General features: G+C 50.2%; 2 protein-coding genes and 1 long non-coding RNA gene across 3 annotated transcripts in view; 1 reads left to right on the forward strand and 2 right to left on the reverse strand.

Annotated features, from left to right (window-relative positions):
- CASZ1 (castor zinc finger 1) overlaps nucleotides 1-6,165 on the forward strand; it is a 131,110-nt gene extending 124,945 nt beyond the window's left edge. Inside the window, exon 18 of the mRNA XM_084652060.1 lies at nucleotides 334-6,165. Within this exon, the coding sequence (XP_084508186.1) occupies nucleotides 334-1,577 (1,244 nt within the window). The 3' untranslated portion in view covers nucleotides 1,578-6,165. The remainder of the gene's footprint in view (nucleotides 1-333) is intronic.
- LOC311533022 overlaps nucleotides 1-17,969 on the reverse strand; it is a 45,962-nt gene extending 27,993 nt beyond the window's left edge. Inside the window, exons 1-4 of the long non-coding RNA XR_014714486.1 lie at nucleotides 17,408-17,969; nucleotides 15,454-15,576; nucleotides 15,123-15,340; nucleotides 6,750-6,914 (exon numbers count right to left, since the gene is read on the reverse strand). This is a non-coding gene — a long non-coding RNA (uncharacterized lncRNA). The remainder of the gene's footprint in view (nucleotides 1-6,749; nucleotides 6,915-15,122; nucleotides 15,341-15,453; nucleotides 15,577-17,407) is intronic.
- Nucleotides 17,970-19,914: 1,945 nt separating this feature from the next.
- The window catches only part of PEX14 (peroxisomal biogenesis factor 14), a 105,108-nt gene continuing 98,534 nt past the window's right edge, over nucleotides 19,915-26,488 (reverse strand). Inside the window, exons 8-9 of the mRNA XM_084652061.1 lie at nucleotides 24,119-24,210; nucleotides 19,915-21,774 (exon numbers count right to left, since the gene is read on the reverse strand). Coding sequence (XP_084508187.1) covers nucleotides 21,312-21,774; nucleotides 24,119-24,210 — 555 coding nt within the window. The 3' untranslated portion in view covers nucleotides 19,915-21,311. The remainder of the gene's footprint in view (nucleotides 21,775-24,118; nucleotides 24,211-26,488) is intronic.

The raw sequence follows: 26,488 nt of genomic DNA on the forward strand, positions 1-26,488 counted from the left end.
CTACAAGAGTGGCAACTATAAGGATTTCCTGGTGCCAAGCAACACAAATAGCATGGAGGTAAAGTGTGTCAGGAAATCAGGTTGACTACTGCCACAGTATTGAATGAGCACTAATCGGCACACCTTCCTCAGCCCCTGTCCAGGATACAAGGCTGGTCAGGTGACTTACTGGGCTGGGGGCTGCTTCCCCTGCAGCATCGTGCATTGTCCACGGGTCGTAGGTAGAATACGGGGTATGATCCAACCTGGCAATTACCATGTTGGTTACAGGAGGTGATAGGAGTTCCTGCTGCCCCTCTATGAGTAACACCACTTTCCTCTTCCTATTCCCAGGGAACACCATCACCATGCCAACTGCCTCGGGGGCCAAAAAGCGCTTCTGGATCATTGAGGATATGTCTCCATTTGGCAAGCGCCGCAAGACAGCCTCCTCGCGCAAGATGCTGGATGAGGGGATGATGCTGGAGGGTTTCCGGCGCTACGATCTCTACGAGGACTGCAAGGACACCAACTGCCAGTTCTCTCTCAAGGTCACCCACTACCACTGCACCCGGGAGAACTGCGGCTACAAGTTCTGCGGCCGAACCCACATGTACAAGCATGCCCAGCATCACGACCGCGTCGACAACCTGGTGCTGGACGACTTCAAGCGCTTCAAGTCCTCGCTGAGCTGCAACTTCCCCGACTGCCAGTTCTCCGGCAACAGCACGCACTTCCACTGCCTGCGCTGTGGCTTTCGCTGCACCGACAGCACCAAGGTGACCGCCCACCGCAAGCACCATGGCAAGCAGGACGTCATCAGTGCTGCCGGCTTCTGCCAGTTCAGCTCCAGTGTGGACTGCGAGGTGCCGGACTGCAAGTACAAGCTCAAGTGCTCCCACTTCCACTGCACCTACCCCGGCTGCAAACATACTGTGGTGGGCATGTCACAGATGGACTCACACAAGCGCAAGCATGAGAAACAGGAGCGGGGGGAGCTGCCAGCCATCTCTCCCGGCCCTGAGGGCCTCCATCACTCCACCCTGGAGTATGACATCCAGAACTCTTCCGTAAACCTGGACAGCTCCCTCAACCTCAGCACTGATGCCAACAGCTCCCTCTTCTTCCTGCAGAATGCAGCTGGCGTGGGCCTCAGTGACTCCTTGGACCTCAGCAAGAAGCTACCGGAGGCTGCTGCTGGCCCATCACCCAGCAGAGCAGGGACAAGCCCTCACGAGAGCAGGGTGATGGTATCCAACTCCGGCGATGTGGAGGATGAAGACGACTCATCCCAAGATGAGGACGAGGAGGAGGAGATAAATGAGGAAGAGGATGATGATGAAGAGGATGACGATGATGATGACGACGAGGAGGAGGAGGAAGAGGAGGAGGAAGACCTGAACACAGACTCTGAAGAGTCACTCCCCGACCCTGAGGGCCTGGCCACTAAAGAGGATGGGGAAACAGGGGAGGCCTCTACTTCCATAGACCATGGCGATGCTTCCAGGCCTCTGGGTGAGCCAAACCCAGACTTCACATCAGCCCCCACCCCTGCCCTGACCCCAGCCCACACCCTTGCACCGGCAGCTTCTCCTTAACCTTAGAGACAGCAGCAGGTTTGGTTTTGCTCTTAAATGAAATTATTAAGAGGACCCCTTATGAGGCGAGAACAAAGCACCGGGACGGAAAGCGACAAAACGAACTCCACACCGCACGCATGAGGCCCCACGGGACCGACAGGACAGACATGGTCGCATGGGGCCAGCGCACCATCACTTCATTCTGCGGATGACAGAAGACAGGGCAGGACGCAGAGACACGAAACCCTTCTAGATGGACACTAGCTCTGAGGGTGACATCTGCTCTCCTTTCCTCCCCCTATTGTGGGGCGTGTGCCCAGTCTCGGGACCCCTTCTTTTGGGGTGGGCTTTTCCCCCCTCTTTTATTTCTGGATTTTATTTTTCCATGGTTTTAGTTGTATGATACTAATAATAATCTCCACTCCTCGGAAGGGGGGTGTGGGGATGGCAGGTGATGAATTTTAGAATTATATGGGTTTTTTTAAGTGCGTGTAAGGAACTGGTGGCACAAAGGCAACTAGCTAAGCCTTTACCAGTGGGGGCGGGGAGGTCTTTTTCTTTTTTCCAGCATTAAATAAATGGGAGAGACTGATGCACCAGACAGCAAGGGTGGGAGGGGGTATTTATTGTCTTACAAACGAGGAAGCATTAATGAATCAGTGGGGCTGGGAATGACACTTCTCTGTTCTTCCAGATCCTCTTTATTATTATTAATAATAATAATTTTTAAATGCTATTTATATTGTTAAGCTTCCCTTTGTCTAGAACTGTCGGAACAGCTGTAGGTCACCTCCCCCAGCTCCTGCTGATCTCCTGGTAGTGATCTAGCTGCAGCCATGGTAGGGAAGGTCACCATATGGCGGTTAAAGGGTCTGTCACTCACACTGGAGGACTGGGGTTTAACCCCCACTCCCATCCCCAGGTGCTACCCTTTTTTCTCCAGATTTAGGCTCTTTCTTTTTGGTGCTTCAGAGACAGTACCCCTGTCTCAGGCAGGCTGTGAATGGAGGCAAGAGTAGAAGGTGAGATTAGCATCCTTTGCCTTGGTGCAGCTGGAGGGGAAGCACTCCTGCTGCTGGAAGAGCAATGCCTTGCTAAATGCTACTTGCCCTCTGACACAGGGCAATTGAATTTTTTAAATGATGAGCAAGCAGAGTATCTTCAGTGTTTTCCTCCTCAAGGTGAGGGTGGGCAAGTAGATTCTGTGCAAAGGCTAATGAATTTCCCGAAGGGGAGAGAGAGCATAGCCACCACCCACACAGAAAGGGTGGGGAGGATTAATGCAGACACTGGGCCAACTTGGCTCTCTCCTCAGATGCTGGATAGAGAGCTATTGCTTGCTCAGGTCCTGTACCCAAATACCCTTGTCTGCTGTCAGCCACTCCTGTGGCACGGCGAGCAGTGGAACCTGAGGGCACGGCTACCTGCACTGCAGCAGGGTGTCAAGCCTACTCCACATGGGCGAATGGCACCAAGGCCTGCAGCACAGTTTATGCAGTGCCTGCAGGCAGCACCATGGTAGTTGGACAGACCTACAGCACTCAAATGGTTACAAGCTCTCCCGCTGTTCTCTTCCCCCAACCCTGCCAGTAAAGAGTTTACACACACACACTACAGGAGACTATCCAGCATTCTCACAGATGACAGTTTCTGTTTGACCCCCAAGTCCTGAGACAGAGAGCTTGTCTACACATGTGCACTGGCCCCAGAAGGACTAAAGGTGTGAATGAAGCTTGATGTAGTGATTTCGGTGCCAGTGTGTAGACCAACTGGGCATTTTGCTCCCTTGTGTCTAAGACTTTGCCCTTGTTTATTTTGTTCTGTTTTAATTATTTTTTCTAATAACAAACCCCCTAAGCCCAAGGAATCCCTGTCATTCATTTCTACCCTACACAGAAAGAGGCCTCAAGCAGTTTGGGTTGTTTTCTTATTATTTTCCTAAGGAGCCAGCGTGGATCTGGGTCTGAATGATAGACAAGCTCCTCAGCTGTTTAAATGCAGGGAGATGTTTGGATAATGCTTAAAAAGGAAAGGGGGGGGAGAGAAAAAGGAAAAAAATAACAAAAAAAGGATTGTACAGTATTTTTCCTTTAAAGGTTATTATATATAGAACAAAGAGAAACAATGCCTGCCAGAGGGAGACGGGCCTGCCTTCTGGATAGCCCCTTAGAGCCTAGATTTGGTTACTTGTGTGCAATTTTTTTTTTCTCTTTCAGGGTTGGGGTTTTTTGTTTGTTTGTTTGTTTTTAGCATTTATTGGTAGGGGGCAGCAAAGGGGGGAGGGGCCTTAACCTCATAGTTTGAGGCTGTCTTCATACTCCTAGCACTGACTGGAGCTGCACGATTCCGAATTTTAACTTGAATTTTGTAGACAAACAAATGGCTGTTGTGAAAAGAAGTTTGTAGTTTAATTTAATATGGTGGGGGCGGTGGTTTGCTAGCGGTTATTTGTGTGGCTTCTATTTTTCATATGGTTTTATTTTTGTTTGTTACTCTTCCCCGCCCCCCACCCCGCTTCTTGTTTTCTAGTACAGTCCTCCCCTATTATTCCCCACACACACCAATATAAGGAAGCTAGCTTCCTCAGTGAGTACAGAGAGGGATGTGGGGCATGTTGTCCCAGAGGCAGGATGGGTTAGATTGGCTGTACTTAGAGCATTTAGCCGCAGGTTTTATACTGTGTTGCCCTTGTCCAAGCACTTACCTACTAGCGTGATGGGTGCTATAGAAAACCCTCTAGTCCTAACATGGCTCCAAATCTGCAAATACACACAGCAGTGCTTAATTTGCACCATTGACGTCAATGGTGTTTTGCCATTTACTTCAACGGGACTGCAAGCTTAGAACTCCATACAGTCATAAGGGTGTTCAGGATTGGGGGGGCCCTGGAAGGGGTAAGGTAATGGAGATGGATAGCTCCCTGCAGCTAGTGGTTGCTATGCAGGACAGCTAGGAGCCTGCATCTTCAGTTTTGCCTCCCCGTGTTCAGATCTCACCAGCCTCCACTGACTGAATCCTATAAGGTGGCAGCTGAAAGCAGCTGTGTAGGGCAGAGGTCTGAGAAGAGAACCACCACTCCCTCCCCCACTCTCAACCCCACAGTGCCTCAAGCAAGAGCTGCGTTTATGACTCATCCCTGCCCCCCCCCCCTCCATCCATCTCTGACCCATACATCAAACCCTCTTCTGACCTTAGACAGTTCTTATTTTCAGGAGCTGGCACTGGGAAAGGACAGGCTGGTACCAGACTCAGCCCGCCCAACAAGGGCCTGATCTGGCAACACGCTGAACTCCCCCCATAGCACTCACTGAGAGTGCCCACCACCTCAAGATGGGGCCTCAGGTTGACCCGCACTGCTCAATCTGCCTATCCCTGATTGCATTTCCTTTATTTTCTTTCTTTCCAACTGAAAACTCAAGATGGGTTAAAACCAACAAGTCTTTTTTGCCACATAAAGACCCTGATTCAGGAAAGCCTTTAAGCATAGCAAATAAATTGCGTGGTTATTTTAATGAGACATAAACATGGGCTTCTAGTTAAGCATTTCCTTAAGGGAGTTGCTGAACAGGGATGGATTTAAGTGCGTTCCTGAACTGAGGTCATGTACAGTACACAGGACTCCAGTTCAGCAAGTGGTGTATGACTTTAAGCACTGGAGTCAGTGGGGCTGCTCACATGATGAAATTTAGGCATGTGTTTAAAATAGCTTGCTGACCTGAGGACCAGGGAGTTCAACTGACTGACTTAGGAGCGGGAGAGACAAGACCGAATTAGTCTGTTCAAAACAAAATAAAAACAAACACACAAACAAAGCCCTTGAGACAAACCCTCCCAATTCTGCCACCATTCGCTGCTGAAGAGAGAAAAACAAGCAACTAGGCCATTCTAGACACACACTCAACTGGATTAATGTCTGTGTAGAAGAAATTTTATTAAAAAACAAAAAACAAAAAAAAGTTTAAAAAAACTTTTTTTCAATGTAGCAAAAAAAACAAAAAAAAAATCCCCAAGATTTAAAAAAAAAAAAAGGGAGGGAGAATTTTAGCCTTTTGTAATATCCATATTGCACACTAGGACTATAAGCCATTGCTAGCTCATTTTGAATTTTAAATGTGTAATTTTGTTTTGTTTTGTTGTTGTTTTATTTTTATTTCCGGGGGGGGAGGGGAATTAATGCTTGAACCACCAATGCTCTTTTTAATGTTTTATAAATATGTATGTGTATATATATAAATATAAAAACAATATGTATGCACATATATATGTGTGTGTGTATATATCTATATGTATATACATATATATAGATATATAGATAGATATATATAGGTTTTGAGACAAAAAAAAATGCAGAAAGTGAAAAGAAAATAAACCACCCTAAACAGGACGGTGTGCTCTGATTTACTTGAATCTGGTCTCTTCGGCACCTGCATTATTAAGAACTGAATATTTTTCCACTTGAATTTAGTGCTATTAGAAATTTAATATATGTGTTTTATTTATTTGATTTTTTTTTTTTTTGCATGACTGATGCAAGGTTTGACATTTTCACTCAATAAAAACTGGAAAAAAAACCAACCAAACAAACAAATGACGAAGTTGCCTTATTCATTGGGTTTATTGGTCTCTGGCTTGTTTATTTTTAAGGATCTCAAAGGTTTCTGACTGGTTGTGGTTTCTTAAGGCCCCCATCCCAGGGCTGCCACCAGTGCCAGGGCAAAGCCTCTCTATTAACCAGCCACGATTATATGATTGGCACCTGAGTGATGTTTTCATCTGGACTCAAAAGAGTTGAGGGGATGAGCCCTACTGACGATGCCCCCCAGCTCCTGCAAACATTTAAGCACATGAGTAATTTTACTCAGAGTATTCACTGGGGCTACTCACATGTGTAAAGTGTATCCATGTGTGTTCAGTGTTGTTTGCAGGATTGAGGTATGTCTACGCACCATAAACTGTGTACAGACTAGCCTACCCAAGTGAGAACAGGGACCTCCTGGAGTCATGAGATTGAGATGGTGTTGGGGAAAGGCAAGCACCTTTGCTGGAAGGCTACACAAGCTAGCTTCTATAAACTGCAGTGTTAAAGCCCTGTGCCATGGTCGGGCTAGTAAAGAACCCCGTTCCAGGCAGGGCAACCAACAAACAGGCAGAAGAGAGCCCAAGTCCATTCTGGCATAAATTGCTATTTACCTGGTTTTTAGCAGGGATCTGCCCACATCATGCTGCATATCTGTAGGCTGGCGTGACTGCCACCTGCGATTAGATGCACAGGCTGTTGGCTTTGGGCAGCGCTGGAATGCCCTGCCCAAGTGTGACGCGGCACCGAGCAGCAGATCCTGCAGTGCTGAGTGCTGGCTGGAGAAACAGATACTAGATTAGCGAGAGCCCCAGTGGGTGTGCAATACAGCTTGCTCATGCGCCACTGCTGGTCCCCAAACAAGAATTATTCCAGGCCTGCCCACTTGGAGAGAGGGATGTGCCATCCTTTCACCTCAGCTCACATCCACACTGTCTAATAAAGCTGTCCCCTGTTCAGCCTGTGTCTATAGATCTGCTGTACCTAGGCAAAGGAGCTTCCGCTGAATTGACATGTTGTCTACATGTCTCAACCATGCACAGTGAAACCTGCCTTAAATGGCCACCCTCAGGCCCAACACAAATCCACCTGCCTGCCAAGCAGGGCTGGGACTGATTGTCCTCAAAGCACAGACGGCCCCCAGACACTGAAGGCAGGCGCTTGACTCTCACAGCATTCATCACCTTGCAGCCTTGATCCTCAGCCCTGGCAGCGCCAGGTGAGATGCTCCTACAGACAGGCCTGGCCCAGAACCTTGCGGCTGGGCTAACCATTTCCGAGTCCCTCCCACCACGGTCCGAGCAGCTCATGTCACTCAAAGAAAGCAAAAAGAAAGACGCCCCGCTCCCCTGCCTTGCCCCTCCCCTCAGCTGCCCCTGGCAAGGTGTCTATTTGTGCCATGTTACCCTCTCTGCCACCCATCAACGGGAGCCCAGAAGCAGCAGCGCAGAGCCTGCCAAACGTTGCTGCCTTGGCAGCTGTCGCCTCCTTGTTAGCAGAGGGGATTAAGACTCCTCTCTCTTTCAAAGCCCCCTGGTTGCTCCGCTTCTGCTCCCAGCCATCCTGTTTTCAGATGTCATTATCCGAACACGCTCCTAAGCCGCCCTCGGAGCGCAGAGGTTTGTTCACGCTGGAGCTCTGCCCGCAGCACGTGGGACGTTTCCAACAGGCAGGCAGCGCGCACACACACACGCAGCTGGGAGGCTCGCGTTGGGACTTGCCTGCTCTTTGTGAGGCTCTCATTGCACTTAAATAAAAGAGTGAGTAATTTATGGGAGACAAAGCAAGTTCAACAAATGAAAGCCATTGCTGCCACACTCCCTTCAGGCCCTCCCCACTAGAGATAGGGCCTGCCAGGCTCTGGGGCCTGACACCTACAGCCTTCGGTGCGTTTCAGCACACACATGCACTGAACTGTGCGTATACACACAGAGGCCCAAATGCACAACACAAACTCAGGGATGCACTGCCTTTCCCTTTCCAAACAAGTTCACTGCCCTTCACCTGCTGGAGGTGGCTACGGTACAAGCCTGCCTGAAAGTAAATAAAGAGCATGCAGAGTAACTGAGGACACACTAATGGGGACAAGTGGGGGCCCCTTCACCATGAGGGCCAGCAAGAGAGAAATCAAGAGGTCAGGTATCAGTGTTAGCTTGAAACGGGGTACTGGACAGTGTGGCGGTACAAGACGCCGACATTTCCTTTAGCTACAGGCCAACCCCAGCCTCTGTCTCAACAGGGAAAGTAAAAAGTGTATTAGGAAAATGGTGCTTTTAGTTGTGCCTCTCCTGATGCCCCAGAATTACTAAGTCTGAGCTACAAGAATCTCTGATTTTTCTCATCAGGTACCTCTCCAGCTCAATCACCAAAAGCCAGAACCAACACTCGACCCAGCAAGGGCCACAGAGAGCCAGAAACCCAGGGAGTGAGCCAGGCAAGCAGTCACTGCTGCAGCTGGCAGAGAGCGATTAGCCACACCCTAAGGTGTGCAGAGCCATGGCTAGTGCCCGGAGAGATGCTCCTCACAGCTTGATCACCTGAGTAGAAAATGCAGTAAAACATGTTGGTTTTACATTGGTGAGGCCTCATCTGGAGTACTGTGTCCAGTTTTGGGCCCCACACTACAAGAAGGATGTGGATAAATTGGAGAGAGTCCAGCAAAGGGCAACAAAAATGATTAGGGGTCTAGAACACATGACTTATGAGGAGAGGCTGAGGGAGCTGGGATTGTTTAGCCTGCAGAAGAGAAGAATGAGGGGGGATTTGATAGCTGCTTTCAACTACCTGAAAGGGGGTTCCAAAGAGGATGGCTCTAGACTGTTCTCAATGGTAGCAGATGACAGAACGAGGAGTAATGGTCTCAAGTTGCAGTGGGGGAGGTTTAGATTGGATATTAGGAAAAACTTTTTCACTAAGAGGGTGGTGAAACACTGGAATGCGTTACCTAGGGAGGTGGTAGAATCTCCTTCCTTAGAGGTTCTTAAGGTCAGGCTTGACAAAGCCCTGGCTGGGATGATTTAACTGGGAATTGGTCCTGCTTCGAGCAGGGGGTTGGACTAGATGACCTTCAAGGGTCCCTTCCAACCCTGATATTCTATGATTCTATGTTTTATTCTGGGAGGTAATTAGCTCTGGCGGCACAATGCCTCCTACACCCAAATGGAGGCAAATTCAAGACTTTTGTAACTTCTTGGGAAAAGGGAGAAGCAGCCATCTGGGCTTCAAACAGAGCACAGTCTGCCCCAGCCTTGGACAATCACGCAGAAGCACCATGGGACTTCCAAGGCGCAGTGCACTTAAGGGAGGCCCAGTGACTTGCTGTAGACGAATCATCTTCAATTCCATAAGCCAGGCCGTCAACCGTCTTGAGAACCAAATCTGAATTGGTCCAGTCACAGTTGTGCAGGGCCCAGGCCTGGAACAGCGGGGTAGGGTCTCTAGTCAGAAATGTGGGGCATCAGTAAAGCTGGGTGGGGAGCCCAGAAGTGGAATAGCTGGGGGAGCAGTAGGTGAGGCATGAAGCACTGAGCAAGCTTCCGCCATAAACCTCCAGGCTCCTACTATTCAGGACAAAGAACAGAGTATCTCCCACAGGAGGGCAGGGATGGGGCCTGCTTGCCTCCTTGAAGGACAATGAAGAGTGACTCTAGGATGGCCTCCTGCTTGCACCATGGCCAGGGCAAGAGCTGCTCTTTCCCTCGGCAAGCTGGACACCAGAGATGGGGCAGACATAAGAGAGAAATGAATGGAGCCAGTTCCCTCCATGCTCTGGCACTGCCCTTCCCACTCAGCCTTGGGCTGGAGGCCAGCTGCTGCCACCTGACCCCTCCCCTCCCAACCATGCTACACCATGGGATTTATCTCCAAAGCTCTAGAAAAGAAGATTTTCATAGGGCACAATTATTGCGGGACCTCAGGGAGGATGAGAGTGGGGAGTCTGGGGTAATAATGCAAAATATCCCAGAGAGAGAGAGATTTGTGAGTGTCAGGTAAGAGAAAGAAAGGGGGGTTAAGATCAAACAGAAACAATAAGCTCAGAGTTTCACAATCAGGCTCTCAAATCCCCTGCACATTTTTGCATAAGCATTTCCCAGAGGTAAGATTTTACACGTGACACAAAGTGCACCAGTTGCTTGCTCTGCACTTTCCATCTATGCCCCTGATTTACACTCCCAAACCCAACGCTCTCACACACAAAAGCTCACGTCAACCACCTGCAGGCGCCATTTTGAAAGCTCAGGGGAGGCCCCTTTGAAAAGGAAGCTCTTGGGGTAGCAAACGAGTGCTTGCCTCACCATGGAGCGGAGGGAACTTGAGGCAGGAGCTTTACAAAATGACGGTAAAATCTCATTTCTTCTCCTATGAGAACATAAACTTTAAAGCTGTAGCTGAAAGTCCCTGAGGAGTTTGTACCACTCCAAATGACAGGCATCCAGACTGCAGGGATGTTATGAGAGTTTCATATCAGAAAAACTCTTTTTTTGTACAGATAAGGGTGAAACTTGCGGGCTAAGCCTAGAAAGAGTGAGAGTGTGCACATGTGTGTGTACACTACTGAATGTGTATATAAGTCTGGGCATTTGTGTATACATATAGTATGGAAGGGGGTCTCTGTGTGTATGCAAGTCTGCGTCTAAGTTTGTATGCATGTGAAACCATGTGCACACACATATGTACATACAGTACACAGGGCTTGTTGTGCCAACTTCAGAAATGGCCTGTGAGCGTGCCTGCAGTGCGTATGGGCAAGCAAGTGTGAGTGTGACACAGACCAGGCTTGTGTAAGGGAGGGTGCGTGTGAGAGAGAGGAGGTCTGGGTGTGCATGTGCACACAACAGAAAGGTGAGTGAGGGTGATTTTGAGTCTGTGTATTGTGGACACAAGTGTGTCAAAACACAACAGTCTGGCAGGAAACCCTAGCTTTCCCTCTCCGTCTCCTGACCTGACCTAGCTGTGCTGGAGCCCGGAAGCTGACAATAACTAACTCTGTAGGGGGGAGAATCCCTGGGGGGTGGGGGAGAAGGCAGGGGTTGTCTGAAAAACACTTGTTGGGGTGGTGGCTAGGATGGGGGGTCAGGGCCCCTCCACACAGGCTCTGGGGCAAGAATGGGGCTGAGATACAGTCTCTTTTCCTTTAGGGCTCCCAACTCTGCAGTCCATTTGCTGTGAAGAGCTTTGTTCTCTCCTGGGGCTGTTTTTTCACCTTACCCTAGTGGTGACTGGGTGATCTCTATCCCTGGGCTCTGCCCTGGCTCGTGGAGCATCTCCGTGGCAGAGGTAGCTTAGCTTGGCCAATGGGGTGGCTTCCCTCCTTCCTTTTGCTCTTTTTTGGCAGGGAAAATTTTAAACAAACAAATGAAGAAACACTGAAGATTTAAGTAAACAGCCAAAGATTTATCTGACAGGCCAGCTAAGCAGCCTTTCCCTGGCCCAGACCCTCCCCTTCCCACTAGCCACTACTTACTGGGGCAGTCTGGGGAGATGCTTTTCACTCTGTCTGGGAAACCAGGCCCCAACAGCATTTACTCTCAGCCCCAGCTGCCACAGGCAGGAACCCACCACCCAGGAGCTCACACCAGCACCACCTTGGGCAGGGCTCCCAGCAAGGGGCTCATTACCATCATTACCATGACCTGGGGGCTTTGAGTGGCCTCACACCCACTTTGTAATGACCTTAAACAATCACATGTGGGGGGCACTAAAGGTAAAAGAAGGACTCTAAATAACCCAGAAAGCCTCGCAAAGCAGGACACCAGCTCCACTTGCGCCACTGGAGAGACACAGACGTAGGGGACAGTAGGAATGAGAGGAACTGCTATTAGACTGACTAAATCCTGGTATGGAGCAAGAGAGTGGGAGTAACCTTCCTCCATATAGCTCCGCTCGAGTACCTCACCCACATCCACCCCTGCTCTCCCGGTGCTAGGCCCCTAACTCAGCGCCGCTCGTGTACCTCACCCACATCCACCCCTGCTCTCCCGGAGCCAGGCCCCTAACTCAGCGCCTCTCGAGTACCTCACCCACATCCACCCCTGCTCTCCCGGTGCTAGGCCCCTAACTCAGCGCCTCTCGAGTACCTCACCCACACCCACCCCTGCTCTCCCGGTGCCAGGCCCCTAACTCAGCGCCACTCGAGTACCTCACCCACATCCACCCCTGCTCTCCTGGTTCCAGGCCCCTAACTCAGCGCCGCTCGTGTACCTCACCCACATCCACCCCTGCTCTCCCGGTGCCAGGCCCCTAACTCAGCGCCACTCGAGTACCTCACCCACATCCACCCCTGCTCTCCTGGTTCCAGGCCCCTAACTCAGCGCCACTCGAGTACCTCACCCACATCCACCCCTGCTCTCCTGGTTCCAGGCCCCTAACTCAGCGCCGCTCGTGTACCTCACCCACATCCACCCCTGCTCTCCCGGTGCCAGGCCCCTAACTCCACTCTAAACGAGTACCTCACCCACATCCACCTGTATTCGCCCAGTGACGGCCCCCAACTCAGCTTCAAACAAGTACCTCACCCATATCCATCCCTGCTCTCCCGCTGCCAGGCCCCCAACTCAGCTCCACACAAGTACCTCACCCACATCCACCCGTATTCTCTCAGTGACAGCCCCCAACTCAGCTCCACACAAGTACCTCACTAACATCCGGTGCGAGGCCCCTAGCACAGGTCTGCCAGGCACTTCACTTGTAGCACCCACTCCCACTGTGAGCAGGTTATAGTCAAACCCCCATAGGCCACACTGACCAGGCTGAGTGCTCAACTCAGACCTGGGGCATTGGCAGAAGCAGAATTTTTGGCTGTCCCACATGCAGCACCTGGGCTTGTGAGGTTTCCTCAGGATTGTCTCGCCGTGGGGCAGCGCAGTGGTACGGCTGGGATTGGGGAGGGAAGTGAACCCACTGCCCCAAGAGGAAGGTACCTGAGCTGCATCCCTGACAATGCAAGACTACTGCCACTTCCTGGAGTCCCCCAGGCTGCAGATTTGCTGTGAGGGCAGCAAAGGAGAGGACAGTCTATGCCATTAATCCATGTGTTTTACACACGCGATTGAACTCAGCCTATCTACCCGCACAAAGCAGGCAGCTTTACCCCAAGCTGGTCTGGTTTATAGCTGAAGAAACTGAGGCAAAAGGGGTTGTTTACACAACTTGAGGCCCACACACTCCTAATCTAACCACTAGACTGTACTCTCCCCCACCCTCCCAAGAAACAGAAGGGGATAAAAGTTGTTAGGGAACCACAAGCTCCTCTCGTTACCAGAGCTCACTGTTCACTCCTAGGATGAATGCGGGAGCGAGGGCAGAAAGAGCCCATGTACCACGTACACTGCTGGGCTGGGGAAGGGAAAGGAGAACACAGGAGCAAGCTGGTGAACAGGCAGTGGGGGCGGGGGACACCTGTTGGTGATGGTGTAACGGGGGCAGGAGAGCAGAGCTGACAGCAGGCCCTAAACCAGGGCTTGTCTATAGGTGAAAGTTGCACCAGGTTACCTCACCTTATTCTCTGTGTGGTCAAACATACTTCAGCTTAAACCACTTTAAGCAGAACCGAAATAAACCTGGTTTAAACTGAAGTGAGAGTGTCCACACAGGGATTTGCAACAATTTAACTAAATCGGTTTAAAAAACCATTAAAGTTAAATTAGTGCTATTTTCTCTTGTAGACAAGGCCTTGGATACTAGCTTACAGCACCACGGAATAAAGCGTTACATTTCTGAATGTTGGACGAAGAGAAAGAGACAAACAGAGCAGAGAAAGAGACAGATGGACTGACTGACCAACAGAGAGATGCTGTACAAGACAGGCACAGTGACAAGAGACAGAGAGGCTTGCAAAGTCACAGATAGACAGACAAGTATACACAAAGAGAAACGTGCAGCAAGCATGCCAGTTGTACTTCTAGAGGCACCCAGTGAGCCAATCACCTGGCCTGTCAATCACAATCCTACTGAAAAGTAGGGGCTTTCTCTAAACCAGTTAAGAAAATATAAATCCCATCTCTTCTTTCTCTCTAATCCCCCCAGACGCATTCACGCCACACCCGTGTCACACCAGATCCCCCATTCTCTGGAATCCAGGGGGATGAAAGACCATTAAGGGTTAAACCCTAAAGCAGACACAGAAAAGAGAGGGTGAGGGCCCTGGGGGAGATTTCTAGTCTGAAAGACACTCTACAAAAATAAATTGTAATTGAGTTTAATAATCTTCCCCTTTCCAGAAAGGGTCTGACAGATGTTGCCTGGTGCTCACTTCTGCCCCATTTCAAATATTTTTACCTTATTTGGATGAAATATATTATTTTTCTAATTAAAGGAATTTTTTTTTCCTCCAAAGGGCTGGTTTTCTCCTCCGTCCAGCTGGTGCCTTTATTAGGTTAGTGCTCGCTCCCTTTTGGGGATGGGATTGTTTTTTTCCCTGAGCCAAGAGAGATCATGACAGCCCCTCAATCCACAAACGCACAAGCTCAGCACTCCTGCTGCACAGGGAATCGGACTGGCTTTCCTGTGCCCTGCTCTCTCTTCCCCCGATGCACCTCAGCTGTGTTTACTGTCTTATAGCAGCACAGGTAACCACCAGGGCTGGGTCTCCCTGGCGGAGCAGGTGGAGGAGGCCTTAGATGCACGTACAAAGGTCTACACCGGATGGACTCCTTGGGAAGCTGCAGTGTGGTCCAGTGGACAGGGTACCACACAGAGTCAGGAGACCCAGGATCTACTTCGATCTGTGCTGTGCGATCTGGGGCAAGTCACTTCCCCTCTCTGTGCTTCTGTCCCCCGCCCCGCTTGCTCTGGATGATCTATTTAGATTGTCAGCTCTATGAGGTAAGGTCTGTCCCTCGCCAGGTGTTTGCACAGCGCCCAGCACCATCTCGGCTGGCGGCTCTAGGCACTACGCTGATACCAATACGAAGCACGGGAGAGCATGCGGGTCAGGACCAGCTCCAGGCTTTGTAGGAGCAAGGGAGAGTAACACAGTGGGGACCTACCTCCTCTCGCTGCTTTCAAGATCTGTGTCGGGAAATAGAGCTGAAACACGGCTTAGCCAATGGGGTGCGCATCAAAGGATCCCGTGGGCTGCCAGCAGCAGGGGAAGCTGGGTTCAGAGCTCTATTCAGCCATATAGGCCCAAAGCGTACGGCAGGGTCACAGCAAGAGGCATAAGGCTGCTATGGTGCCTTTGTTCCCAAGAACCCACAGCCCTTTACTGATGTCACAAAGGAAAAATGAATAGTCAGATTTCTGACTGGACCCTGGCATCCCCTCCCACCCCCAGTCCTCCCAAACCAGACTACACAGGACAGACAAGGGGCTACTCACCTTCCAGGCCTCAGGAAGCCCTCGTGGTGCTGACGTCAGCATTCCAGCAATCCACTGCTTCTCTCGGCCATCACACACCGCGGCTCGTGACCTCTTTGGGTCACAGCAGATCTCCAGGCAGGGCTGAGAGGGCCCCCGGGAGAAGGTGCCATCACCCAGCAATAAGGGAAGGAAAACACAGCTGGAGTTAAGGGAAACCTCATAGCTGGGAGAGGGCAAGAAGCAGCCAGGTCCAACATGGCCGCCTCAGGGCTGCAGCTGCCTGGCTCAGCCACATGTAAAGGGCCAGTTCCAGAAAGGCATGCTGGGGGAAAAGTTCCTGAGACACTCCACATTTGGGAGGAGCCAGGGCCTTCTGCATGTGGCATATCACCACTTTCTCAGTCTCACTCAGGAAAGAGCCTGGGGAGGAGGTAATGCTTCTTTGTGAGCTACGTGACCTGGGGTAGAGATCTGGGCCCAACTCAAGGACAGGAAGGATGGTGCAGTGGTTAGGGTGTTAGCCTGGGACTTAGGAGACTGAGGTTCAAGCTACTCTGCCACAGAATTCCTGTGTGCCCTTGGGCAAGTCACTTAGCCTCTCTGTGCCTCAGTTCCCATCGGTACAAGGTGGATAATAGCATTGTTCTCCCTCACAGGGGTGTGGTGAGGATAATTACAGACTATGCTCAAATACTGCAGTGATGATGGGGGAGTCATCTAAGTAGCATCAGTAGTTTTGCTTTGCAGTTCTCCTTTAAGAAGGGGAAACTGAGGCACATAGAAGTAAAGTGATTCAGCCAAGGCCACACAGTGAGTCAAGACTAGAACCTAGCACACTTTCCCTTATGCCTGGAACAGACTCCAAATCTCTTTTGCAAAGTTCTCTCCCAAAAACACCATGGAACCTGCCTCTTCTAGGATGCATTCCATCTACCATCCCCTCTCAGCACTAAACTAGCTCAACTCCCAGTCTCCTTACTCCCTATCCCAAACCGCCTGGCTTACTCTGTGAGCACGCAGAGCAAAGTGCTGACAGTTCCCCACATTATCTCAAGAACTTGCCTGTCTCCAGCAGCCCATGTGGGTGGCGGGGTAGCACTCACATTGCAGTGTACACAGCAGGACTTCAACTCTGGAGTGAGACCTCCCCATGCCCGACAAAGCTGCCTGCACTTCGTGTTAGGCCAGGGGAGAGAATAGGCATTGGTTTGAACTGAGCAAGGAACACCCAACAACAGGGGATAGCCTGCTCCAGATCATGTGGAGACAGGACAAGTGAGGAAAGGGAGATGCTTACAAGTGGTGGTGGTGGGGAAGGCAGGGGAAGGCGATGTGCTTTTGAGCAGATAGAAGCACGTGGGGGGGAGGGGGGGGAATATAAGGAAAATCTAGAGCAGGGGTGGCCAAACTGTGACTTGTGAGACACATTTGGCTCTTTTAGTTAAAGTGCAGCTCTTGGAGCCCCCACACCTCCCCCCACCCCATTCTCCACCTACCAGACTGGGGGGGCGGGGGGGGAGCTCGGGACTTCTGCCTTGCAGCAGGGTGGTGAGGTAGGGGATTCTGCCCAGAGGGGAGGGGAGTCTTGGGGCTTCAGCCCCACAGGGTGCGTCTGCTGGAGCTCAGGACTTCAGCAGGAGCAAGTCTGAAACTCGAGCCCTGGCAGGGGCCTACCGAGGTCCTAAAGCCCGACTCCCAGCAGGGGTGCCCCAGCTCTTGAACTTCTGAAGATTATTGTATGCAGCTTGGCGGGTCAGTAAGTTTGGCCACCCCTGATCTAGAGCTACAATCACTCTCTCTCTCTCTCATATACTCTCACACAAGTGGGGGCTGCAGGACCGAACTGAAGTGTACCAGCAGGCAGCATTTGGGAAACCCAGGATTAAGGTGCCTGGCCAGCATTGTGCACTGGGGGAATTCGCACAATGCCTGGCTCCAGCCAGCCTCTCACTTTCCTGAACGCTAAACTCACCTGGACAATCTTGACTTTATGTTGTCTTGAGAACAGATCCTGGCTCGCTTGTCATCTGAGGTGGAGTCAGACAAAGACGATTTGGGGACATCCCTCTCCTAATCACTTCCCACTCTGGCATGCTTCCAGAGATATCCTGGCATCTGTACTGCTGCTGCTGGACACTGGAGCATGTGTTCTTTTGCCCCCATATTGTCTGACACAGCATAGGCTGTCTGCATCCACTCGGGGAGGTGGGTTGGTGGAAGTATGGTGTCTCACTGAAGTGCTTCTCAGCTGTTCATGGAGGGGGGGAAGGCGTGGATCAATGATCCTTCTTCTCTGCCAGCCTCATCTCCTTCTACCTGCTCCTCTCTCTTCATTCTGCACCAGCCTCCCTCCTTTGTGTCATTTGCCCACTCCTGACTTCATTCCTTCTTCCACTTTGTCCTTTATGCCTGGAACAGCCTCCAGATGCACTTATGCAAACCCCCCTCCTACCGACACCATGGAACCTGCCTCTTCCATGAAACATTCCAGTTACCCCCACCCACCACTCCACTCCACTCCTCCATCACGCTGCTCCAAGGTGTGTCCCCCTTGGTGCAAGGGACTTGTCAATCATTTGGCACAGTTCTCCTCTTTCTGTACAGTGGCAAGAACCCCTGCAAACACATGTAGAAAGCTATTGGTGGGGTATCTTCACCTGACAAAGGCTGCTGTCATCTCTCTTGTCCTGCAGAGAAAGGGGTCCCTTCTCAGGGATCTGTCAGCTAATGTTAAGGTGTTCCCAATGCATACTGGCCACTGTATGACTAATCAGTTCCCAGAGCAACTGATTTATGAAGCCAGGTCCCAGTAGGGGTCTGGGGTAGAAAGGAGGAGGCATTATGAACTGCAGGTCAAGCTCCACTGTTTGTCAGGACTAAAATACTGGCCCAAGCATCCCAGCATCAAGCCAAGGCAATCAAGAAAGGCCCCTGACAAGAGCAGTTCCATCACCCTTGGTTAGCTTGTCAGTACTTTCATTACATGGATAGCTGGAAAGCAAAGACAAGATGTGATTGACATAGGAACTAATAGCACCCAGCACTCCTGGGAATACCTGTTGGTAAGTAGGCCTTGCTCTCCAAGAATCTCCTGTGGATGTGCTAGGTCTCCTTAGGCAACACTTGTGAGCGAATAAACACAGTATCAGCAGCAAGATGCCCAGGGTTAAGTTTTGTGACCAACAGGAGCTCTGATCCCGCTGGCAGGGGACGTACATTGGGTAGAGAACAGGCAGGCTGTGACTTAGCAAGAGAGCAAGGTTTTCAAGGCCTGGAAAATTTGGGAGGGGGAGGAGAATCACTTTGTGCCGCTGCACCACAAAGCAAAGCAAGGTTTGAAAAACCTGTAGCAAACATATCTTGTTAATGAACGGAGCATGGAGGGAAGGGAAAAAAAGCTTCGGGCTGCCTGTGCTGTAAACCTCGTAAGTCACTCCGCAAGGCGCATACCTCAGCAACATATTTTCCACATTTCACTGACTGCTCTTGTCCAGGCACTTTCTATTTTCAAACCCTTCTATGTATATAAAATGTACACGGGCAGGGCAATACTTTTTCATTACATCCCCACGTTCGCCCTGTGTTTCCATTTCACAAAGATTCTTGGCTTGGGGAAAAAGAGAGTGCCATCGCCCAAAGAAAGCCTCTGCTTTTAAACACTCTCTAATTTGCCCTGTTTTAGCTAAATGCAACGTTCTTTGTGAACGTTAAAGGAGAGAGGGGGGGGGGGGAGAGGGAGAGAGAGACTCCTGAGGGAAGATACTCGTCCATTTAAGGAATGAGAAATCATCACATTCAACAGCAGGTCTAAATACAGTAATCTGAAGGTCCCTTTCTCTCCCCCTGAGCAGGAAAATGTCACCATGTACCAGACACACAAACACTCAGGAATCAAGTAAATCCCTCATTTTTAAGAAGGAAGCCAAATACTTCAGTTGAATGAAGATGGTATGATAGCAGCTATGAGTTGCTATACGCCATGCCTTGCAGCGCCTCCTGTTGGGAGAAGGTGGGGTTAGATAGCCAAGGGATGCAACACATCACTCCCTGCAGCACCTCCTACTGGATGACAGGGGGACTGGAGTAGCTATGTGTTACCTCAGAGGTGATGCACCTACACCATCTCCTGCAGCGCCTCCTGCTAAGAAGTTTAGACGAGGGCAGTTTCAAGTTATGGCACAGCCAGACCTACTTATACTGTTCCCTGCAGTGGTTCCTGCTGGGAGAGAAGGGCCCTGGAGTAGCTGTCAGTAGCCCCAATCACAGAGCATCTCCGTCATACCTTGTGCTACCCCTTGCTGGGGGAGCCGTGTACTGCAGCAGCTGAACACAAAACCAACCTTAAACGTTTTTTCCAATTATCTTTCAAAAATGTTTTTATAGGGGCTCCATTTCTGGAGCCTGCCCTCCCTCTCTCCCTTTCATTTCCCTCCCCACTCCTCAGAAAACATGAGCAGCAGCAATCCTGGCAGCCTGGCGTTAAATAGTGGTAACCTATATTTATTACAATTATATACAATCGTATTTTATATTTGAAATCTATACATGATCACACGGACGAGCACGTTTGCTTGGTGAGGACGACAGTGAGACTCAGATGTTACAGGAATTGCTCTGCTAAGAGGCTCTTATGCAGTGAATAAGAATCAGACAGCACCATTTTACCAGTTGAGAACACAATGCTGCAAACAAGAGGTTTCAAAAGTTCTTGGTTTGTTTTTGTTTTTAGCCTGTGTAGGGCAAAGAGGGCTGAGGTGGGGAGGGGAAGGGGTGCATCTCTGCTCTGGAAGTGCTCTCCACACTGTGAACAGCACTTTGCTGAGGTGGGTGTGTATACTTTGCTCCAACACAAGTCTCGACTAACTGTTTCTGGTGGGCTCTCTCCTTATTTAGGGAGGAAGATGGGCTAAGAACTATTGCCGAGATTCAGAACTAATCAACTATGCCAGGGGCCAAGACACCTGATCCATTCAGGTAGGGCTGTCAATAGAATGGAAGATGCCAGACACGGACATGAGCTCCCCTTCTCTGCATGGGAGAGCAGCGACGAATTGAAGTGGGCAATCCAGGTGAGAATCATACTAACAGGAGAAGGCCTTTCACCTGAGAGTAATTAGTAATGAGGCTTCCTGCTCTCATGATCACAGCCATGGGTCTGGCCTCTAGCAAGAGGCTGCAGGAATGTGGAGGGGAGAGCAGGGGGCAGGAGTACTGTTCTTTGGACCCAACAAGAACTTCTCAAAGGCTGGATGGTTTCAGGAACTGGGCCTGGCCCGAGGTTTGGGGAGGGGGATGGCTGGACTGGGAAGCAGATCTGACAGAGATCTCAGAAACAGAAACAGCCTGGGGGTGGCCAGTTTGGGGATGGCACACCATCTGATTTCAGGACTAAAACCTGATGGGAAATTTCAGGGGTTGGGCAGAAGTGGTTTCAGACTGAGATTCAGTTAAAGGATTGGGGATGAGAAGGGGCAGGGGCAGGCCTGTTTCTAAGATCAGATGGAATATCTCTAGGAAGCAGCGAGGAGCTGGCTGGTTCAGGAAGGACGCTGGATACAAGGGAACTTGTTTCTCTAGCCGTGCTGCATGGTCAGGTGAGTACTCTTCTAGCCTAGGCAGCGACCCCCAGCTCAGATTCCTGCGGTGGTGCTGGGGCAGAGAGGGAAAAGAAGCCACTGCAAAGCTGCATGGCCCTGGGGTGACACAGGACCCGCCTTGCTCACTGGAGGATCAGGACGCTACTCGAGGTGAATCATGGGCGAATCACTGGGGGGTGGGGAGTGAGGGGAGAGTTCTCTCCACCGAGTGAGAGAGGCACCAGGGGCTGGGGGAAGGCTGGACAGATGCAGGGTGGCATGGGAAGAAGCCCATTCACCCTAGTCGATCTCATTCTCATTGCTGGCCCCTTCAGGTCTCCGTAGCTTCTCCACCTGCTCGTTAATCTGCCCATCCCCTCCTCGTCGGTCCTCGGTCTGGACATCCAGGCACTCCTCTTCATCCACATGGCTGACATCATCATCCTCATCGTCCTCTTCCTCCTCATTCCCTTTGTCCTCCCTCTTCTCCTCCTCGCCCTGCACTTCCATTCGCACTTGGCCCTTGACGTCCATCACCACCTCGCCCTCCTCCTCCGTACCTAGCAGGTGGCAGCTGACTGTTGCCCCTTCTGGGCTGTGGTTCTCCTTCACGGGTGACGAGGAGGTGGACTCGTTGCTGACGGGCGAGATGTCACTGCTGCTGTTGTGGTTGGTAGCAACAGGGTTGGAGGGCGAGGAAGGCTTCACCGGGATTTGCCATGATGGGATCTTGGGAGCTGAAGGGGAGGGAGGGAACTGCCTCCTTGGGGGGAGGGAAAGGAGAAAAAGGAGCTTTTATTACAAGCACTGCAAGGGGGAATCATCAGAGAAGGGATCAGCCTCCCAGACGCACGACATGCTCAGGGAGTCACAGAAGGTGGGACCGGGATCTCAAGTCTCCTCTGTAATAAATGAATAGTAACGAGGCTCCTTCCCCTCTCGTGCCAGGATGTCAAAGCACTTTACAAGCATCCAGGAATTGAGCTCGTGCATGAGAAGAAAATACCATCCCTGTTCAGAGCTGGGCAAACTGAAGCGGTGAGAGATTGAGAGCTGGCCAACTTCATACAGGGAGCTGGGACTAGAGCTTAGGGGTCCTGACTCCAAGTCCCCCCACCAAGCTGTAGCGACTAGAGAGTGCTGCCTCTGGATAGACAGGGAGGTTTCATTGTCCCTCCACAACCATTGCAGGTTGGGGAAGATCATTCCCATCTGTGTGAGGAGTCAGGAGCTTCAACCCCAACCCGTGTCTGAGCCACGGTGAAATGGCACCCTGGTTCCCCACCATCTCCCCCATGCACGTGTGTGCTCACACACGCACTAGCTCACTGAAGTCCAAGTCCAGTGTGCACTGTACCCATCTGGACTAAAGCCTCAGCAATTGTAAAGCAGTTTAGTGCCACTGACTTCCATGGAGTTATACCAATTGACACCAGCTGAGGAGCTGACTCATCTGTCCCTAGTGGCAGCCCAAGTAACCACATGGGGGAAGAGGGAAGAAGGCCTTGTGGTGGGGGGCATGCTCCATCAGGTGCCTTCGGAAACACATCTGTCACCCAGAAAGGGACTCACCAGGACCCGATCCTGTATTCCTCATGCAGCCCCAGCTCCCACTGATGAGAGTGGGAATTCAGCATGCATAGAGGTATGGGATCAGGCCCTTAAAAAGGAAGTGAGTGTGGGAAAGGGTTCACACGCTCTGCGTGTTGAGCTGGCTTGTGCCAAGGATTGCTCCAGAAGAGACCCAGGGAGGCCAGCTGCCTTTCTGCAGGGAGCATTCAAATGAGGCCAATGCAACAGATTTAATTTTCTTCGGCAGACCTAAAAACAACTGCACTCACCTCCCTCCCTCTGCCAGTGGCCTTGGAGGAGCTCTGCCGTTCTAGCCTCCATCTCGTCCGAGTGCAAACAAGCTAATGCCTGCATTATTCACCAGGATCATAAATGCTATCAAGAAATTCAATTTGGAGACTTTCTTGGCTCCAGTGTTGCCGCCGCCTGCTCACTGCAGGGAGATATGCCTTTTTTTTTTAATTTCATTTTTTTTTTCCCCAAAAGCACTTAACCCCCGGCTGCATAAAAACAATGAATTTCCCTTAATGACAGCTGTCCCCTCGCCCACCCCAGGGAGCACTATCCCACTGCTGCCCATCAACATCAGGGAGCAGGGGCCATCCAGGCCAAATACATGAACCCGGGCAGAACCCTCCTCACTGGAAAGGTGAAGGGATAAGCAGCTGTGTGAGTTGTGCTGTTCATCTGGCCTGAGACAGAAAGCCATGCCAAAGGGTGGCCAGGCTTGTGAGCTCTGTCCAAACATCTCTGAGTGACGGCACTTCTCCCCCAACCCCCGCCCTCATGGAGGGGCTTCAATAGCCAATGTCCTTGCTCCTAAAATGAGGCTAGCGTGACCCAAATGGATGGAGACAGGACCTGTGACTTCTGCCAGAGAGTGACATGACATGACCCCAGTTCCCCAAAGCTTTCTACTGTGATTCCCACTGGAGTGGGGCAAAGTCCCTCAGGTGCAGCTTAAAAGAAAATCAAGCCCAATCCAATTTCTAGGCCTCTGCACCCATTTAGTGCACCTGCTTACATCCAGCAGCTGCTTGGTCTCATCTTAAATGGTCTCATCTTAAACAAAGTCTGCCCATCATCACTACCTATGTCATAGAGCAGTGATGATGGGCAGACTTTGTTACATTTGGGCAAATAGACAAGGCAGGGTGGGAAGAACTAAGAGCCAATGACTATAAGAGATGCTTTAGGGGAAGAGGGTAATCTTGTGGTTAATTCAGAGATGTGAGCCCCATTCCTGTCTCTGCCACTCACCCGCTATGTGTCAGTCAATCTCTATCCCAAATGGAAACAATAGAAGTTACCTATCTCCCAGGGGCACCGTGAGGTTTAATGCATGTTTGTAAAGTGCTCTGAGACCCTTGGATAGAAGGCAACACTGAAGTGCAAAGTAATATTATTAAAGAGCATTGACAGAGGGGCAGGGCTAGTTCTAGTTCCTCCCGGTAATGCCCTCCTCCCTCCTGAGGGAATCCCAAGGAGTGTCGCCCCTCCTCACATTGCTATCCCGCTGACACACCCCTCCATACCGGTTTAGAAGGAGCCCCTTTAACGAGTAGATCTCAGATTTCAATTCATTGATATTCTGTGACTCCAGGATCCAGTTGGTGGAAGTGGTGGCCTAGGACACAAATGGAAGAGGCAATGGTGAGAGAGTGGATTGGGAGATAACTCAGAGCTGTTCTCCGTCCTACCCTCCCTCTCCACCCCCAGAGTCTTCAGCAATGGGCCACTGTGCCTGGGATCTGGCATTTAAAACCTCTTGATGCTGGGAAGAGGGATTTCCGCAATGTGAGCTATGTACCTGAGTGTTTCCCAAAACAGGCCAACTGTTCTATTGGCAGCCTCCTAGGAAAACTTCTTAGCTCTGATTCTAGGAGGAGTCAAAGATTTCTCTTTCATTCTTGAGAAGGGTTAACCACTTCCAACACACTGTGCACAGACTAGGATCAATGCACCAAGCCTGGCCTTTGCTAAAGCACCCCAAAGGGAGTTTTCTTCTTCTTTTTTTTTTTTTAAAAAGGGGAAGCTAATATTTCCTGGGGTGCTGAACAGAGATCCCTACAGCAAGGCGTCTGTAAGAAAACCAAGGGCAACCAGGCACAGAAGCAATGCAAGCTTCCTCACATGGCCCTGCCAACATGCTCAGCCCTGACCTGGACAGACCACTTCTAGGGAAAAGGGTATGGGATTTTGAGTAAAAATTTCAAAAGCACATGAGTGATTTAGGGTCCCACTGAAAGTTGGTGGGATTTAGGGGATTTGAAATTGTTACCTCATGTCTATAATGTAGAGTCAGTTCCTTCTCTTTTTCCTGACATTGCCCTCAGTCAAGGGAGCAGATTATAATCTGAGTATCTGCAGGCTAGACACTGGACTGAGCGCACTAACTCAATCTCTCCTAGATCACCAAAAAAAAACAACCTGCCACCAGACTGTACTCCATGGAGTTTCTAGGGGGACTGTGCAATAGGAGTTTAAAAGCCCAAAGGACTCTCCCCTAGATCAGAACAGTTAGAGCTGTGCCTGAGCTACCAGACGCTCTCTCCAGGAAGCAGCTGCACAAGACACTCTCCTCTGGACATTTCAAGGCAAAGGGCCCAGTTCGGTGGGGGAAGATGATGAGCAACTCACGGAACTCTGGTACAGCTGCTAGAGGTACCACATCAATACTGCACAGTGATGTCCGTCAGAGAGTGGATAGAAACTGGGGCAAGGCCCTGCTTTGGGAAGATTTGCTACAAATAATAACTCGGCAGTTTTTGTTTTATACATTCATGGGACTAGACGCAATATCACTGCTTCCCACGACCAGACTGATTTTGCTTTCCCGTGTAAACAAGGCTAAGGGAAGAGTGCTCAGAAAAAGAAATAATCTCCTGCATTGACATGCCCCTCATCTAATCCCCACAGTGAATACAAGAATGGCCATACTGAGTCAGACCAATGGTCCATCTAGCTCAGTAGTCTGTTTTTCAGCAGGGGCCAGTGCCAGATGCTTCTGAGGCAATAAATAGAATGGGGCAATTATCAAGCGATCCATCCCCTGTTGTCCAGTCCCATTTTATGGCAGTCAGGGACATGCAGAGTATGTGATTGTGTCCCTGACCATCTTACCTAACAGCTATGAACTTATATCCTCCCAATTTATACTTTTGGCCTTCACAACGTCCTCCGGCAATGAGTTCCACAGGTTGACTGTGCGATGTGAAGAAGTGCTTCCTTACATTTGTTTTAAACCTGCTGCCTATTAATTTCATTAGATGAACCCTGACTCTTGTATTATGTGAAGAGGTAAACAACACTTCCTTATTCACTTTCTCCACACCATTCAAGATTTTATAGACCTCTGTAATACCCCCCACTAAGTCATTTCTTTTCTATGCTGATCAGTGCCAGTCTTTTTAATCTCTCCTCATATAGAAGCTCTTCCATACCCCTAATCATTTGTGTTGCACATTTTCCAGTTCTAATATATCTTTTTTGAGACGGGGTGACCACAACTGCATGCAGCATTCAAGGTCTGAGCATATCATGGATTTATTTAGTGGCATTTTGATATTTTGTCTTATTAGCTATCTGTTTCCTAATGGTTCCTAACATTCTGTTAGCTTTATTGACTGATTCGGCACACTGAGCAGATGTTACCAGAGAACTATCCACAATGACTCCAAGATCTCTTTCTTGAGTGGTAACAGCTAATTTAGACCCCATCATTTTGTATGTATAGTTGGGATTATGTTTTCCAATGTGCATTACACAACATTGAATTTCATCTGCCATTTTGTTGCCCAGTCACCCAGTTTTTTGAGATCCCTTTGTAACTTTTTGCAATCACCTTTGGACCTAACTGTCTTGAGTAACTTAGTATCTTCTGCAAACTTTTCCACCCCACTGTT

Source organism: Lepidochelys olivacea (assembly GCF_965140295.1).
Source record: "Lepidochelys olivacea isolate rLepOli2 genome assembly, chromosome: 18".
NCBI classification, from domain to species: domain Eukaryota; kingdom Metazoa; phylum Chordata; order Testudines; family Cheloniidae; genus Lepidochelys; species Lepidochelys olivacea.